Here is an 18,525-nt window from a genome sequence, read left to right as displayed (position 1 = left end):
GAGCTTGGTTGGCAGGTTCTTCTACATCCATCTTATAGTCCGGAACTGTGTTCCCGTCCATGGCGAACAGTTTTGCTGGTGAGGAATTCGCTTCAAGAGAGGCTTGTGAAAATCGACTGTCTCAATTTTTTGCCAATAGGAACGAAGGCTTCTATGAGAGAGGCATAATCTAGTTAACCTTAAAATGGCAACAAGTTATCTAACGATGGTAATTAAAGCCTTCAATTTCATGCAAAAATAATGGTTTTCTTTTTACTACAACTATATGTATATTTAAAGTTTATATTTAAGAAAAAAATGTCACACAGCTTATTTGGAGAAGCGTTTTTGCTGCCGCAAACGGTATATGTCATTGGCTGGTGGCGCTGGCGTTTGGCCCTCCTCGTCGCTGTCGTCGCCGCCAGGCAGCATGCGTCGACGCTTCAGACTGCCCGCATCGCCGGTGCACATGCTGTCATCCACAATCCAATGCACCGATTTGGCCAGATCGAAGAGTTTCGTGTCGCAGCCATGATCGCCGACGGGCAGTGGCACAGCTGTGGTCGTCAAAATTATTGCATAATTAATGAAAATAAATTTTACAAACAGTAAATAACAGTAAATACGCACCGTCTGGCAGCTTGATGCGATTGAAGATGTCAAAGAGCATTTCAATGGAGACAAATGGACCGCGAAAGGACACTGGCGGTGGCAGCTGTGCGCACAGCGAGGCCAAGGCCGGCGGCTGTGGAAAGGTGCCACCGGCCAGCGGATGCTCGCCGGGATGTGCATTTACTTTGGGCTTGTACGGCACCATTTGCGAGAAATCGGGACGCGGCAGCGAGACCACCTGCTCCACATCGGGTTCATCCAGCTTAGCAGCTGCTGCGTTGGCGGCGTTTTTATTCGTCATAATACCGACATTCTGTAAGGTGGCGAAGCAAGCATTAACAATTTTATATTAAAATGTATAAAAAAATATATAAAAATTATATATGTGCTAATGAGTTGCTTTGTACGTGATTATGTCATTGCGCTGAAGTTGTGCGTAATGTAGAGAGAATGCTGTGTTAGCCAATTTTTTAACACTTACGTAACTCTTCTAGCAATTGCGGCGCGTGCAGCATTGAAATTGCAATTACAAATGCATGCGTACATATAAGTTTCAAAAAAAATACACGAAAGGCCACAACAACTCACCTCTGTGTAGCCGATGGAGCGCAGCTCTACACTTGTGCAGGGATAAAGATCCAAAAACTTATAGCGATCCACCAGTTGCGCAGTCTCTTTGCCCTCGTACTCTTTCAGCTGCAAGTAAATATAGCATAGTTTAAGGCGCACACGCCAAAGTTATGAAATTCAGCACTCACATTCTCCAGCACCGCACTGCGGCGGCGCTCGACTTTTACAATACTCGACAAATCGCCAATGTTCGACTCGAATTCCAAAAAACGATTCCATACATCTACACTAAGCGCCGGCGTTAGACCACCCGATGACAGCACGCGTTCGAACAGCACACGCGTATTGTTATCCTCGTTCAAATGTGACAGATAATCTATGTAACACATGACATACTCCGGGCTGCCGCCGAAGCGTTTCAGCCCGAGTTCGAAGATGCGAAAAGCAATATCCTTATCTTTCGAACAATAATACTCCATTAATGCCGCCGCGACGAACACGTGATAGCGTGAGCGCACATCCTCACGGCCCTTCTTGAAGACAGCACGCGCGGATTTTATGCCCTCAGCGCGACGCGCAAACTTCATATATTGCACATAAGCCTTTATGAGGGTGGGTAAACAAAATTTAGTATTACAAAACAATTATTGAGTGGCTTGCGCATGCGCGCACAGCTTACCAGCGTTGGATCAATGTCCGGTATGGATAGCAATTTATTGTACATCGCGTGAACTTTATCATACTTCATGCGTCCCTCCTCGAAGTCTGCGTAGGCAAAGTAGAGTAGAGCATTTTTATTCAAGACGCCATTAATAGAACGCTCCAGTATGTTGGCGCATTCGTCGCCGAAGATTTTTGCAGCTTGTGTATCCTGTATCAAATGATAAAGAAAAAGTATTTAAAAAAAATGTATTTGTCTCAGGCAAGTTTATATACAAGCTAGTGAACACAGTGAGTGGGCGATGTCAATGGAAGCATTGTTGCAGTTGCATGTTCGACATATTTCAAGTGCTTTGCAACAACAAAAACTGCTTAGATCTTTACAATTATTTGGCAAAATAATTTCATAAAAATATACACTTTTAGTTCAGTTGTCAGTTGTTTGCCATGTAAATGCATCAATACAACCATGCATCATTTTACAATAGTTCAAAATAAAAGAAATTGATTATGGCATTTGTAACAATATTGTGTTGCGCAGTGCGCGCATAACACAGCGTTTTATTGGAAACTTTTCCAGCAAGATTACGTTTTTGCACAAGTAAGCACTGCAGCAAGTTGTTTGTCAGAAAGCGCACTTTGACGATGCAGCACCACAACATCAATAGTAAACACAACACACTGCTGCAAAACAGTTGTAAACACAATGACGGTGTGCAGCCTTTTCGCCAGCTGTTAAATTTAAAAAATATAATTATACGTTTATGCAACACAATACGCACGCCTTTTTCCGCCAACGCTTGCGCACTTTGATCTAGATATTGCGCAGCTTGATGCCACACGGCTGGATGATGTGTAAGCACGAGCAGGCATTGCTCGGTGGCAAACATAACACGGCGCGTTATAAGTGCAGTGTCCTCCGTGCGCAGCGGATTTGATTTCTCGAATGCAATGAATTTCTTCCATAAGTCAACCTGATATGTAGAATGTTTATATTAAAAAATGCAAGCGAATTATTATACTATAGCGCATAAACCTGTTTCATTTCCTCCTTGGAAAGCGTCGGTGGCACGGCGGGCAAATTACGATTCAAGCCTTTGGTAAGTATCTCAAGTTCCTTGGCAACACGTCGTGCATTCATATAGTCCCTAAATAAAATATATATATATTGTTGCAAATTTGTTTAAGCAAACTAAATTAATTTGTGAGATTACTTCGAACGTTCCAAACTCATTTTCTCCGATATTATAGGGTTTATATTATGCTCAAACGCTATATAGTCTTTCCATAACTGTTCTATGCCTACAATAGGCGTAACCACCGCTTTCTGATACACTCTACGCACTGCGGTAATTTTCTGATTTTCCGCATAACTACCTACAGCTTCTACGCTGCGCAAAAAATGTATGTAGTCTTGCCAAATTGAAAACGAATGCAAATCCATGCCAATTTTCTCCAAAGCAAAATCATAAGCCTGTGCCAGCTTTTCTCTACAACAGGCAATAAATTAAATTAATATTAATATATTAGACTAAAATAACATGTTAACAACTTACTTGTGTGTACTCAAGCCAGCTTTGGTCTCTTTCACATATGTCAAATACAACTTCCACAAATCTATATTTAAAATTTTTACCAACGAACGCTGGAACAATTTTTCAACACGTTCAAAATTTCTGCCTTTCATCTCTTGTTCTATGTAGATTTTCCAGTAGCGTGCTGTTGTTGGAAAGACATTCACTAACGATTCATACAAGCTGCGCACATCGTTTACCGGACGCGTTTGTGCCTCACGCAACAATACCGACCACGATTCAATATCGTAGGGACGCATCTCCACCACCTGTTGCGAACGCACCAAACGTTCGTGCCCCCATTCCTAAAATTCATAATTGTTTGTAAAATTAATAATTGCAAAAAATAATGTAGCTTATTTTGTTGTTTACTCACTATATCTATTTTAATTTGATCGCGTACGGACATATTTGCAACTGCAGCTTCACTATCAACACACGCGGTTACCGTTTTTTATGCACTACAGCACACTTATAACCACGTCACGCACTCTTATTGTAATTTGCGCCTTATTTTGTATAAATTCACTATTTTATTAATGAAATTATTCTTTTCTGTGCAAGCGCGAAAATTAGCTGAAAAATGCCGCAATTTTTTTCTCTTTTTTTTGTGAAAAAGCTAAACGTCACTAACGTCAAGTAAACACACCTCGAATAATTAATGCTGCCATATGTGAGTACACGTAAAAACAAACATTAAAACTAGATGTACAAAAGACCGCATATTTTAAGTTGAATTTAAGCGTGTTGAAAGAAAAACCATTTCACAGTTTATACAAATTTGTTAATTTAATTAATTTGCATAAAAATCAAACGTTCAAACAGAGAATGTAGATTATTAGATATTTTACATTCTCTGGTAGGTATCACCTCTTTATAAATATCATACAGTGGCATCGTCCAGCGAAACAAAGAAAAGCCAGAAATGGCAAAATTGACGGACGATTGTAATTTGAAGTAAAGGCAGAAAGTGAATGAGACGTCTCGTTTGAATTAAAGTTACAATTGCGAAAACTTCAGCATAGTTTATAAAGTTTGTGCGTACATATAAAACAGACAATAAATCAAGCTGCAGCATATATTTCAAATATATTAGAGTAAAATTTGAACCCATCAAACCCGAAACTCTAACGTATGTCCATTGTGCAAAGTAGCATTAGCATCAGTAGGGGAGAAATCCAAGGAAAAATTAAAACGAAAAGGGAGCGGAAGCAACTACAAAAGTAACGTCGTCTCAGCCGCTGTTTGCGCTGCCGTAACAGTTCCCCTCATATAACGTCGGTTTCGTTAACGCTGCCGTTGCTGTCGTCAACAAAGTAAAGTGCTAAGTGTATGAACGCGGGTGTTGGAGACGTTGGTGCTGGTCACTTGACACGAGAAATTGCAGAAAAAATACGGAGCATTAAAATTTGATTGCTCTATATTTCCGACAAATTGCTGAAAACGTGAAATTAGCTAACAATTAGCATACAGAAAATTATATGCTGTGGTATAAACACATCTAACATCCCCACCTACCGTCAACAGAATCGCTAAATGCAACTCGCAGGCAAAGTGTCCCTAAACGCTTACACCGTAAAAAACAGCAACTTCACAGCTAAGCAGCAACAACAACAGATTCAAAAATAACATTTGTCACATTTAGCATATCAATAGCGATATACATATATCAAAATTCTTCCAAGTTTCTGACACCAACGTTTGTAGGCGTTGATAAAACTCTGTGTCCCACACGAAATAACTTCGAAGCACCATCTGCCGCCCGGGCGCTGTGTGTAACCTTTTTGAGCACCTTATCAATACCCTTAAAAGAATCACTGGCGTCGGCGTACACAGCAGCGATAAGTCTCAACGTAAAGCACACACAAAGGAACAAAATAATAAGTCAACAGTTTAAAAATATAGCACAAAAGAGAGAAAAATCAACGACACAACGCTGAATTCCTTTCTTTTACTGGAATAATTTTTTTTTGTGGAACTATTGTTCACTTATTGTCTGTAACAGTCATTACTAAACGGAGCTTAAACTCTACATCAACGTACAATAGCTAAGCGTCATGGCACGCGGCTTTGACCATTTATTTAAATTATTAATTATAGGTGATAGTGGTGAGTATGCCCATTTGAAGTAGATACATATGTATGTATGTGGTATATTTTGCTAAAAATGCATCACAAGGGAATTTGGGTCAATTTAGGCTAAGGCATGAGTTGCGTTGCATCCCATAAGTTAGCTAATTTTAGCAAAACACATAAGAAACTAAAATAACAGCCACAACATACTTAGCGGGCATACACAGCGCTACACCAACTGCCTATATAGCGCATAAAGCGTTGTATGACTAATTCTATTTGCTGGCCGTTGGTCGCAGCGGCGTACGCTTGCTGACTTACTAGCATGTTGTTGCTACATTTTAGTATGCATGATAATTTTCTATGTATGATATAATATTATATGAATACATACCAACATTCTTTTTAAAGTTTAATGTGGTTATTATTGCCAGGCACGCATAACAGTAAAATAATTTGCTAATTAGTCTACTAAAATATTTGCTCACCAATGTACGTAATGTGTCAAACGATTTGTATATCGAATTTGAGTGTAAACAGACTTAGAGTTTGCTAATTTCTATTTATATGAGCAACTAACTAAACTAATCGCTGTTTAACCTCTTGGTACACACACACGTGTGTCAAAACTCATCAAGTGCTGCAATATATACCGTATTTTCTAATTTTCTATTTCGACTTTTACTTTCGCTGGTTTACACTTTTAATTAATTGTTGTTGTTGTTTTTTCCGTGCTGCTTTACGCTTGCAGGTGTTGGCAAGTCATCACTACTGATACGCTTCTCAGACGATACCTTCGCCGGCACCTACATCACCACCATCGGCGTTGACTTCAAGATACGCACCGTTGTCATCGATGGGCTGCGCATCAAGCTGCAAATATGGGACACTGCCGGACAAGAGCGCTTCCGCACTATAACGAGCACCTATTATCGCGGCACGCATGGCGTAATCATCGTGTACGATGTAACGAACGGCGAATCATTTGCGAATGTGCGAAGATGGTTAGATGAAATACAAAATAATTGCGATGTGGTCAATAAAGTATTGGGTAAGATTGATTGCATACGTAAATATCACAACACAAAAGCAAATAATAAATTTCTACGTTTGCAGTGGGTAACAAAAATGATGATCCCGATCGTAAAGTGGTCATCACCGAGGATGCGCAGCGCTTTGCGCGCCAAATGGACATCGAGCTGTTTGAGACATCCGCCAAAGACAATATCAATGTGGAAGAGATGTTCCTCGCCATAACGCGACAGGTGCTGCAGCATAAGCTGCGTAATGCGCAAAATGAGCAACAAAAGGACAGTATCACTTTGAAGAAACAGGCAAAGAATAAACGAAAAAGTAAATGTTGCAGTTGAAACATACGCCGCCCCACCACCACAACGGTTTTGTGTACAACGCGCAATAAAACCACAGTACTCAGCATATTTTAAAAATATATATTATATATAAAATACAAAACATACCACATACTACACATATACATATGTACATCAATAAAAAAAAAATATGCGTATACGCAAAAATAAACACACAAAATAAGAAAGAACAAAAACAATTCCAGGTGTAGTAACAACGCGCGTACAATGTATACAAGTATACGGTCACGTGAGTTGTCAAAATACAAAGCCGTAGCGGCAGCAGTTTGTGTTGCATGTTTGACAGCATACTGCAGTGCAAATAAGTATTTTTATAGCAGTTATAAAAGTAATGCGGTATTCTAAAAATGTAGAAAGAAATGTGTATGTGTTGTAAGTAAACATTTTTGTAAAACAAAATATGAAAAAGAAAAAAATTGAAATCACACCAAAACCATATATATGCAGCAAACTGCAATAGCATAGCGTTTTATAAATACACAGTTATTTACATACATGTATGCATACATATTAACTAATACATACATATATACAATAACATACACAAGACGTACATACAACATATAAATATACATATATAAAAAGTATTTTTTAAATGCTAAAGGTAAGCCTAAGCAACCTACATTGTTTAATTAATTATTTATTAGTTTGGTTTAATTACCTTAATGCTACAGTAACACACGTTTGTTATTTTTATTGCTGCATCTTTCAACTGGTATTTATTTCGTGCATAAGAAACACTTTCGTTTATAAAACTGTATTCAATTATTATAAAAAAAAGTAAAGTCTACTAAATATAAGTGATATTACGTCTTACCATGTCAAAAAAAAAATACTTTTGATATAATTAAATATGTCTGTGTTGAAAATTTGTCATTGCGAACGGAACAACTCTTTTTCAACATACGCCAAGGTTGTTATTTTTCTGTTATGCAAATTATTATTTTATAATGGAAATTTTTTAATGTTGGTTGTAAAGAGAAAACTTCAGAAAAAACTCTTCAAATAAACAGTCGAGGCAGAACTCAGCGGCATAATACAGAAAACCTCAGAAAAAAACCGTTGTAATACGTAGAGGAGGCTGAATTCAACGACATATAATTCTCACGACTACCGGTTCCAGTTACCGGTATTGACCCGGAGTTTATCAGCCAACCGCAATTCCCACGACTTCTACCGGTTCCAGTTACCGATATTGACCCGAATTTTATCAGCGATATGCCCATATTGACCCGACTTATTAGCGACATGTATGGTAATTTCCGCGACTACCAGTTGAGGTTACCGGTATTATTCCGGATTTTATAACGTTCATATAATTCTCATGATTTTATGAGTGTCATGAAACGCGCACGATTTCCGGTTCCGGTTACCGGTATTGACCAGCCGTTGCCACGACCGTCGGGTCTAAGTAACCGGAAAGGACCCGGATTTTTATCCGGCCAAGGTTTGTCAAATCAGCAGCATTGCTCTAAATTACATTTGGGAGGTTTTCTGCCGTTACAACAACAACTATATAGCAATAACGGTAAGCACCTATTTTTAAAATAATTTTTCTAAGTATATTTTATTAAAGAATTTATTTAAAAAATATAAATTAAATTTATTGCGAAAAGCGATTGCGCGTTAACCGCACTATTATTACAAAATTATGCTTAATTTATCAAAATAATACATTTTTATTAATTTATTTCCAGAGCAGTGTATAGAAGGCATTAGAGTTAGAAACAAAAATCAAAACAAAACAAAGAAAAAACTCGACATGTAAACATACGAAGTCAGTAGTAATTTTGGCACACCATATAAATATATATCCACCCACTTTCGTGCTTGGCAGTTTTAACCAACGTTCGCCTCAAGCAGCACCACCAAACTATTTTCCGCATTGTGTGCAGCCGTCGTATTTTGCCACAGGAAAGGCGCGCGTTTGGCGACACGACACCAACGCATCGCCGGAGTAACCCGGCGGGCACTTACACACCGCCAAGTGGGCCTTTGGCTCGCAGGTAGCGCCCGAAGCGCACTTGCCAATGCAGGGATTCACACACTGATAGTTGATGCACGCCTTGTTGTCGGGACACTCGTTGTTGCTCAAGCACTCACCCTGCATTTACAAAAAACAACAACTGTAATTACAAAAACAAACAAAATTAAAGCATTTTTTGCATACGCGCGAGCAGTGCGTCAATGGATTGCCCGTGTAGCCCGGCAAGCAGTTGCAGACCGGCCGCTCACGTCCAGTATTGTCATGGCCGGGTATGCAGAGCGCATTTGTGCCGCAAGGATTTGGCTCGCAGAGATCCTCTGTTAAAGTTTAAACAAAAATTATGTAAAAATTTTTACTTACAAATACAATAAAATACACACCCTTTGTGAATGGCCGACAGCGCACAAACGGATCGCCGGTCATGTCGCGTGGACAGCTGCAGACAGGCGTTAAACCGCGCAAATTGCAATCAGCACCAACGCCGCATGCGCCATCACATGTGTTCTTGCAGATGCCATAGAAACAAGCTGGACGATTGGATGGACAATCGGAGTCGCCATAGCACTCGGCACGACATTCGGTGTACGGCGAGCCAATGTAGCCCTTGGGGCATTCGCAAACGGCGCGATGTCCAGCGACTGTGTTGCAGGTCGCGCCAATGCCGCACTGCTGGCAAGCGGGCACGCACTTGTAGTTGCTGCAAGTATCGCGTGCGCTGCAATCGCCATCGTGTTCGCATTCGTGTCGACAGCCGCTAAGTGGATTGCCCTGTGGTTGCACAGTGTTGAGATATTAATAGCAATGGCGTTATTAAATAGCGACTATACTTACAGTGAAACCATGTACACACGAACAAGTGGGCACGCCATTCAAAATCTCACATTTGGTATTGACGCCACATGGACTGGGATGGCACTGTTCATCTGAAAGTAGAAAAAGCAGTGATTTTGTGTAAGTACTCGCCAGCTATTTGTTACTAATAGTTACATTAAGACCAGAAAGTTTCCGGAAATTGTTTTTTTTTTTGTCTATATTCGCGGTTTGGTTCATCATGCATGGATTTGGAATGACCAATGGGACAGACGGTCAATAAAGCGTACAACAATTCATGGATTTTCAACAGGTGGCATAATGTGTAACGCTTCAGACGGAGCATATTTTGAAGGCCACAAAATAAATATCGCTGAAGATTTAAAATGTTTCGTTTATTTACAATTTCCGGAAACTTTCTGTTCTTAATGTATGTAATTTTCTTGAAGAAATCGCCGTGACAAGCGACATACGATCATATCCTCTAGTTTGATGGAGTAAGCAATTGCGATAGCATGAATTCCAATCAATTGTCTTAAGAAAGTAAAAAAAATTTACACTATGAATTAACAGCAGCTACCAGAAAACTTGAACATAACCTCAACCCCAATAATTAATTTGTTTACGCTGATGTGGTAAATATAGCAGCCTTCGGAAAGCGTAAAACTTTAACTTAAGTGATTATACCACAGTTGTTGAGGGTATTTGTCTGCATTCTTATTTTTTGCGGATTTTTACGAAAACAGTAACGCTATTCGAAAAGTTTCGCAATAACGATAATCGTACTAAGAATACGCCAATATTTCCATAGTAAAGTTGGTGGAATAATATAGAATGATAACTACAGTTTCTTTTTCGCTTTCTCTATAAAAAAGAGTCTTATAACCCCAAGTACACTTTCGAAAATTGAAAGCCCGTCTTAAAACCTTTTTTTACCTATGTGTGTTATTTATGCTGACGATATTTGCATTCTGTGACTGTAAACACTACTTTGTTTGGGAGCTTGCAGAGCTATTGGTGAACGCTGGACCTGTTCTGGTTAAGTTAAGTTTAGTTCACTCGAATATTTTTGGCATATATCTGTGGTCATGGCAAGTTTGTTGACAAAAATACTCACATCTCTTGCGAAAGAAGGAGCAAAGATTCTCGAGATTTGTTAAATCTTACAAACAAAGGTGGCGTCTATTTTCATGTACCGGAGTGTTGCTGTAGATAAATTATTGGTTGCTAGTTTTCAAACTGTTTCGAAAAAGGCATGTTCGCAGTCGAGGAAGCGTAAGACAATACCGGTTGTTGTTGCTGTCCGGATAGTTGGGTCGACATAACCGGAACGAACCCGAATTTTTATTCGACTGCAAACTCGGCATTCTTCAAAATTGTTTAAGGAATACTTTCTGCGGCTACAACAGCAGCTTTTAAGGTGAAAGTCCTTGATCGGATGTGGCTTAGAATTTGTTGGGACTTTGTCTTAAATTATGAAATTTTTCAACCAAAGACGGCAACTGGTTTTTTTTACGCCACAGCGAGTTGGAATCCGCGACGATACAAAAATTAATCGATTTTTATATACCATATTTACCAATTTAGCAAATATTTTTTTTTGTTCATTTATTGTTTTTGCGAAATGGGACACCCTTTATTATCGCATTCTTGATATCATAAAGTATTTTATTTATTTACTCGCTTGGCAGATAAGACAGCAGTGAACTGTTGACGATCAGCAATATGCATTGTCGGCATTAATAACGTAGACGCATATGTATATGTATATTTGTCACTCGCACGCCAACGCAACCGACAACAATATTGCGCGCTGCTGACCAGCACAATTTAGCAAATTAAGCGCACAGCTCGCCTTGGTGATGCTGCAGTGATCCCAATACGACTTTTTAATAACTTTAGCGAAGCATTTTTTATAGCCTGAACAGGGTATATTAACTTTGTCACGAACTTTGTAAGAACGACCCCAAAAGAAACATCGGAGGCCTTATAAAGTTTATATGTACATATAAATATATGTTGTCGATTTAGTGTCCATCCGACAGAAGAGTAGCTTCTGGAGGAGAAAAGAACGCGTGCAAAATTTCATATCGATATCTCAAAGACCGGACTAGTTCGTGTATATACAAACGGAACCGCTTGTATCAGCCCGCTATAGCTTATAGCTGTCATACAAACTGAACGATCGGAATCAAGTTCTTGTATGCAAAACTTGATTTTTTTGTTTTATTTGACAAGATACCTACACGAAATTTGACAAAAATTCTTGTCCAAGGCAAGACTACAATCCCTTAACGATTTTTTTTTAGATCGGACCGCTATAGCTCTGCCTGCCATACCAACTGAACGATCAAAATAATTTTTTATACCCGTTTTAGCTATAAGAAATGCACCTGTGAAGGGTATTACAACTTTGGTGTAACCGAACTTACTTTTTATTTATTGTTTATTTTTCTTTTTTTATTGTTTTTTTTTTTGTTTTATTTTATGGTTTTTTTATTGTTTATATTTTTTATTTTATTGTTCCTTTTATTAATTTATTTTTTTTAATTTTTGTTGTTTTTTTGTTGTTTGTTTTAGTTTTATATTACTGTTTATTTTTGTAATATTTTTTTTATTATTTTTTTGTTTTATTTTATTGTTTTTTTTTTTGTTTTATTTCATATAATTTTTTTATTATTGTTTTATTGTTGTTTCTTTTTTGTTTTATTTTACGGTTTTTTTTATTGTTTTTTGTTTTATTATATGGTTTTTTATTATTTCTTTTATTTATTTATTTTTTAATTTTTTTTTTATTGTTTTTTTTTATTATTTTATTTTGTTTTTTATATTTTTTTATTGTTCTTTTCTTTATTTTTTATTTTTTGTAATTTAAAAATTGTTGCTCTCCATTGCTTGTTAAAATACATTACGAAACAAAAACAATATTTCGCGCGGAACATGAAGGTGAACCGGAACCCACTGCTGATCTGCTAAAGCGTGTGACTTCACTCATGACATTTTTCACTCTTCCTTTTTTGTAATATTTTTCATTATTTATGTTTTTGCGCTTGTGTGCAGTCGCTTTGCTTTAGAATACTTGGCGCCAAGCGTTCGCTTCGGCTCCCATAGTGATTCCGCTGAGGTAATGCATAATAATCATTACCATAAATGTGCAGTAATCGCATATTTGTGCCAATAAATAAATTAGTAGCAAAAATTCAATTGTAAAAAGCAGCTAATAAGCTGAAAAATATGTGGGCTGACATGGGAAGCAAGACAGCTGCGCTCAAACGCACGCACACATGCGCAAATTTATTAGTTAAAATCATTAAAAAATGCAAATATTTGTAATCTCTACAAATTATACGCCTAAGCTTTAGTTCTGTGCTAAAAATACAACAACAACAACAATTTTTGTTTATATTACGTCGCATTACTTTTGTGGTTATGTTAGCCAGCGCTGTGGCTTTGCTATATTTTATTACTGATTTATTGAACGCCCTCACCACATAATATTTTCCGCTTTTCCCCCACTCAAGTTGAGGGTTAAACAAACCCGACTAGCCGCAAAAAATTGTTTACAAACAAATACTAGAATTTACGTAATTTTTTAGCTCGCTCGGGGCTGGTGCAACTGGGCGTATGAGTAACATTCACTTTACCTAGAAATTAGTGCATAACTAGCAACATGTTGTTACGCAATGCGTCACACGTGTGCCTTGTATCATTTCCGTCTCAATTACAGCTAGTAAAGAACCAATCTTGAAGTCGGATATGCGCGTGGGCCTTAAGCTTGGTGGTATTGCGCGACGCTGAGTGTCTGCTTGACTTTTCTATGAAACTCGGTTTTATGTAATCACGCGTTTTCACTGCAGAACGCTCTTAAAGTTGTTCTTTCTCACTAAGTGGCTACATAGTCTATACGACTGTATGAATTATTGTTGTTTAGGATTTATATCACTGGCTACTTAGCTCACTGGCTTCTTGGTTTCTCGAATTTTAAAATTTCGCGTTGTAGGATCTCGTAATGTCGGGCTACAGATTGTTTAGTGTTGGTAGACTTAGTATTATGAGCTTTAGTGACCTTTTTGACGATTTACTTCGTAAGATACTATCCTACTTTGAACATTTCGTGTTTAGGAATTTCTTCACCTTTGATGGCTCAGCTTTTTATTCGTAGGATGCCTTTCTATACGAAATATACAAGGAACTTTGCGAATACCTCAAACTGTGAAGAGATGAGCTTTGGCCCTAAAGATTTTCATTGCTGGAGAATATGTCTTGCGTTCCCACGACAGTCGGGTCTAAGTAACCGGTGACTCGAACATCCCCTTGAAACACGAACATACCCTATGAACATAAGAGGGATCAAGTCTTGACTTTGCACAATATTTTTAACTGGCACCGACTTTCGAAACTAGAAGCCGATTGAGGCTGATTGAAACTGTGGACTGCTGTGGCTGATACTTACAGATCCGATTCACACAAACCAGATGCAAATATCTTAGGCAAATCAAAAATCGGACTGGAACCTACATTGGCCTAGTAAGATCCGAATATTTCGTTTGATAGCTAATAACAAACCCGGAAGTAAATTCTAGTACCTGAATCGCACTCTGTACAGCCCAATAAAACATAAGTATGATACTCACCAGGATCAACGCGATGGCAGGAAGTGAATGGATCACCTCTGTAGCCTGTGGGGCAACTGCAAACGGCAACGTGATTTTTGGGCTGTAAAATAAGAAGAAAATAATGGATATATAATAAAAATCGGACTTCTACAAAATTATTCCTTTGAGCTCAATAAGCATACCTCACAATTGGCATTGAGACCACAAGCGCCCACACAGGGATTCACACAACGATTATCCCTGCATTGCAAATCGCCACGGCAGTCGATGTTGTCCAAACATTCGCCACGGTTGCAGTGTGTCAGCGGATTGCCGCTATGACCAGGTGGGCAGGAGCAGACGGGGCGGCCGCTAGCATCCTGGCAAACAGCATTCACACCGCAAGGATTGCCATGACAGCCATCGACTAGAAGATGAGAGGAAGTAAAGTGGAAAATGGAATGAATTAAAATAGGAATTGTTTGCTAATGTGAGAAGCAGAGGCGAAGAGAGTCAATGGACGAGAGGTTAAAGCGAATTATTAGTTGTGAGGTGAGGCTTGAAGCCAGAAATGTTGTGACGGTGCCAAATCTTAGTAGATATATATGGATGTGATGCGCGTTGCTAAGAAATTTGTGCTTCATGTGACAGCAAAAGTGATTTTGTACGAATTTAGAATGCATAAATACCGCTGGCATCTCGTGCTGTGTACTGTGACGGGCTGCTGGCGGAAGTGTAATATGTACGATACGTGCAGTTCACGCAACGTTTGTCTACGTTTTTACCTAGAACCTCTGGAAAGCTGCTGGCTGCGGCGAGCAGGAGCACAAAGCTCAAGGCGATTTTCGAAGGCTGAAAAAGAGAGAGTAGAAATGTTTAATATTGGAACTTTTGACAGCTCACTAATGGTTCTACAGTTATTCAGTTAAGTAAGCGGTCAAAGCTTGTGGAGTATTGTTATAGAACCACCTAATAAACGTTCTTATACAAAACAATCCACACCAATAATCTCTTAAATTTAAACAGTTCACCCTAAGAACCAGATTTAATGTGTTAACAACGGCAAGAGTCCTTTTTTAACCCATTTTCTAGATAATCACGTATACGTAACCGATATATCTCAAATTTGCTTCTGACCAGACACGGTTGTCCAGCAGACTTTCTCGAAACTATTTAGTAAATATGTTCATTTTACCGATTTTTGAGGTATGGAATAGCTACTCACTTATGTTTGTCTTGGCTTCATCTATTATAAATATTTTCTACTTTGAAACCAATTTTTCACGAAAAGTTAGATTTCAATTTTTTTAAGGCGCTAGAGTCCTTGAAGACGCGGGCAGTTCAAGAAATTGTATTGAAAAAATTTTTTGGTTTCAGGCTTTTTGTTATAATGAGATATAGAGAACTTTGAAAGCTGAAAAGCTTCGTGTACTCGTACTTTTTGACTTTTTGTTCAAAATAATGCTTGCTAAAAACACTTGATGTATAGTATACTTCTCCGAAGTAATTTTCGCAAACTTTTGTTTGAAATTTAAATACAAAGCGTTCCAAAATTTTTTAAATTTAAAAATTTTAAAAATTTAATAAACAACAAAGTTTTAAAATTAAAAAAAAATTAAAATTTTAAAAACTAAAAAAAAATTGTGGTTAAAATTTGAAAATATCTTAAAGAAAATTAAATATTTTTAATTTTGAAGAAAAAATATACAAAACAATAATTAAGATTTAAAAAATTAAAAACTTTCTTAAAAAACATATTAAACTTTTAAAAATTAGAAACAAACATACTTAAAAAAAAATAAAACCAATTTTTTAACAAAAAAAAATACTTAAAAAAATATTCATATTTTTTAAATTAAAAAAAAAGCTTTAAAAAAAATATTAAAATTTGTAAAATGTAATAAAAAATATTAGAATTTCATTTATATCAATAATTAGTTAATTCGTCAAATTTAATTGCGTTTGCGCTCAACCCACTTGCTGACTAAGTCCATATTTGCATAGTTTTGACCATTCAACTGTCAATATTAATATATTTGCGAATGTTTGAATATTTAAACGAGTTGAAAAGTCCCTAAAGTGAATACATACATACATATATTAATACAAAGTAAATGATGACACATTTGTGATTCTTTTTTGCTTAAGTATTTGTTGTTTTTATTGCAAAATCTTGTTGCAGCTCCATTTATAGAAAAGATCGTGACCAATTTGCCTGGAAACAATTAACTTAAAAATCAAGTTCACTGCATTGTCAACGCCTACGTCAATTTTGACCGGTTTTGAACTACTCAATTGGTTATCGATTTTTTGTGAGCGTAACCGTATAAATGGAGTCATACAAAAGTTGACTTGAAAAAGTTATAATTTTGATTTTTCAACTGATTTTTGGTTTCATAAAAAAAATTGCATATTAAAATCAAGTTTTTAGCGAAAGACTTTTTGGTACTTCAAATTTACTAAACTTTTCTTTAATTTGATTTTTTTATTTAAATTTATTATTTTTATTTTTTTTATTTATACATTTTTTTTTTATTAATAATTTTTTTAATTTGGTATTTTTTTTATTTAAAAATGTTTTTAGCATTATTTTCCCTCGAAACAATTTTTATAATTAAAAAAATGCCAAAGATATATAAAATTATATGTATGTATATATGGATATGTATATCAAATTTTTTTTTCATTTTAAAATTACTTATTTATTTATTTTTCAAATAATTTTTTGATATTGCCTTTATTTTCTCTGCAAAATAAATTTTTAATGAAATATTTGTTAAAGAACTTTTTTTTTAATTTTTAAGTATTTTTTAAATAACCTTTATTTAATTTTTAAGTATTTTTAAATATTTACTTTTAATTTTAAAATATATTTTTTTAATTTTAAAACATATTTTTATAAAAGAAGAAATTAATTTTTTAATGCAATATATTTTAAATAATTTTTTTTTTAATTTTTAAGTATTTTTTAAATAACCTTTATTTAATTTTTAAGTATTTTTATATACATACATATATACTTTTATTTTAGAATATTTTTCTTTTCATTTTGAAATATTTTTTTTAAATTTTAATGTATTTTTTTTAATTAAAAAATATTTTAATCAAAAATTTATAATATAAAAGAATTTTTAATAAAAAAAAATATTTTTTTTATCTCAAAAAATTTTTTTAATTTTATATTAAAATATTTTTTTTTATTAATTATAAAATATTTCTTTTATTAAAAATTTATTTTTTTTATTTTTAAAGTATTTCTTTTTTATTTTGAAAATACTTTTTTTAATAGTTATAAAATATTTTTTTTTTAATTTTGAAATAGTTTTTACTTTTAAATATATATTTTTGCATTTAATTTTTATTCATGTCTTATTTTAAGTTAATTTTTATGTTTACATTAATGTTTCTGGTAGTCAGTGCCCGCTAAATTGTTCTTTGTCATTTAAAACAAAACATGAAAATAACAATAAATTTTTGTAAGCATCACCGGCATACAAATTTCGCACAGAATTGGACTTTTGGCATATCACCTTTTGTCACAGTGCATTTAGTCATCCGACACGATACCAAAGTACATTTATGCACACATACATACAAACAAACACACTAAGAATAATTGTTATAATTTCTTTTGTTGTTATTTTTGGGTATTTTCAAAATAAAACTTCAACAAAGTTTTGTTTGAAACTTAAAATTCGAGTCACGTTCTGAATTTGTTTACTACAGCCCAAAGCCGATCGTGTTTTATTCCTACAGCGATTGCAACACTGTCTGTCGATAATGTCAACGCCAACGGCAGGAGGACTCACCATTTTGCTACGTTTTTATTGTTTTTCAAGCGTGTTTGTTTATTGCGTTTGTTCGCACACTAAATTAAATAACTTTAACGGCTCACACAGCCTGCTTGTTGTACAGAATCGGCGGTTCTGTCTTGAAAACTATTTGCTGTATATTAAAGCTTCTTTGACGCGTGTCTCAGCTGGCAAACCACAACTGTTTGCGGGCTTCCGCCAATATTTGGCTTTTATACTACCCGCTGCGTGTTTGAGCGCACCTGTGGCAGTGACTTACGGCTGACGGCTTAAGGTGTCGTCTCGCGGTTGCGCGTGCGCTCAGCAGCTCAACGTGAGTATGGTAACTTGTTTGAGCATTTGAGTGGATTTCACAAAGATTACTTAACTTTCTACTCCTGCTTTTCGTTTGAGCGCACTTGCGCACACTCACACAACTTTTCGCACAACGCTAAATTTAGTAGCGCGACTTGACGTGATGAG

The 18,525-nt window shown here is 36.1% G+C and overlaps 3 protein-coding genes across 3 annotated transcripts; 1 reads left to right on the top strand and 2 right to left on the bottom strand.

Moving 5' to 3' along the window:
- Positions 1-225: 225 nt before the first annotated feature.
- On the bottom strand, positions 226-4,021 carry su(f) (cleavage stimulation factor subunit su(f)). Its single transcript, XM_014237807.3, has 10 exons — positions 3,772-4,021; positions 3,378-3,700; positions 3,036-3,311; positions 2,858-2,969; positions 2,604-2,795; positions 1,841-2,032; positions 1,350-1,763; positions 1,180-1,287; positions 610-904; positions 226-536 (listed from the first exon to the last, which is right to left on the bottom strand). The coding sequence occupies exons 1-10, from the start codon at positions 3,802-3,804 to the stop codon at positions 310-312; spliced, it is 2,172 nt and encodes a 723-aa protein (XP_014093282.1). The 5' UTR covers positions 3,805-4,021; the 3' UTR covers positions 226-309.
- Positions 4,022-4,332: 311 nt separating this feature from the next.
- On the top strand, positions 4,333-7,679 carry Rab35 (RAS oncogene family member Rab35). Its single transcript, XM_014237818.3, has 3 exons — positions 4,333-5,504; positions 6,220-6,519; positions 6,585-7,679. Exons 1-3 carry the CDS (start codon positions 5,453-5,455, stop codon positions 6,836-6,838), a joined length of 606 nt encoding a protein of 201 aa, XP_014093293.1. The 5' UTR covers positions 4,333-5,452; the 3' UTR covers positions 6,839-7,679.
- Positions 7,680-8,424: 745 nt separating this feature from the next.
- Positions 8,425-18,263, bottom strand: aspr (asperous). The gene is made up of 8 exons (XM_014236401.3): positions 18,061-18,263; positions 14,941-15,103; positions 14,455-14,678; positions 14,291-14,372; positions 9,678-9,769; positions 9,227-9,614; positions 9,030-9,163; positions 8,425-8,963 (listed from the first exon to the last, which is right to left on the bottom strand). The coding sequence occupies exons 1-8, from the start codon at positions 18,061-18,063 to the stop codon at positions 8,733-8,735; spliced, it is 1,317 nt and encodes a 438-aa protein (XP_014091876.1). The 5' UTR covers positions 18,064-18,263; the 3' UTR covers positions 8,425-8,732.
- Between the last annotated feature and the right edge of the window lie 262 nt (positions 18,264-18,525).

The sequence above is a fragment of the Bactrocera oleae genome, chromosome 5 (assembly GCF_042242935.1).
Source record: "Bactrocera oleae isolate idBacOlea1 chromosome 5, idBacOlea1, whole genome shotgun sequence".
In the NCBI taxonomy this organism is placed as follows: domain Eukaryota; kingdom Metazoa; phylum Arthropoda; class Insecta; order Diptera; family Tephritidae; genus Bactrocera; species Bactrocera oleae.
The sequence above is the reverse complement of the archived record's forward strand: the minus strand, read 5'-3'. Positions and strand labels throughout refer to the sequence as shown.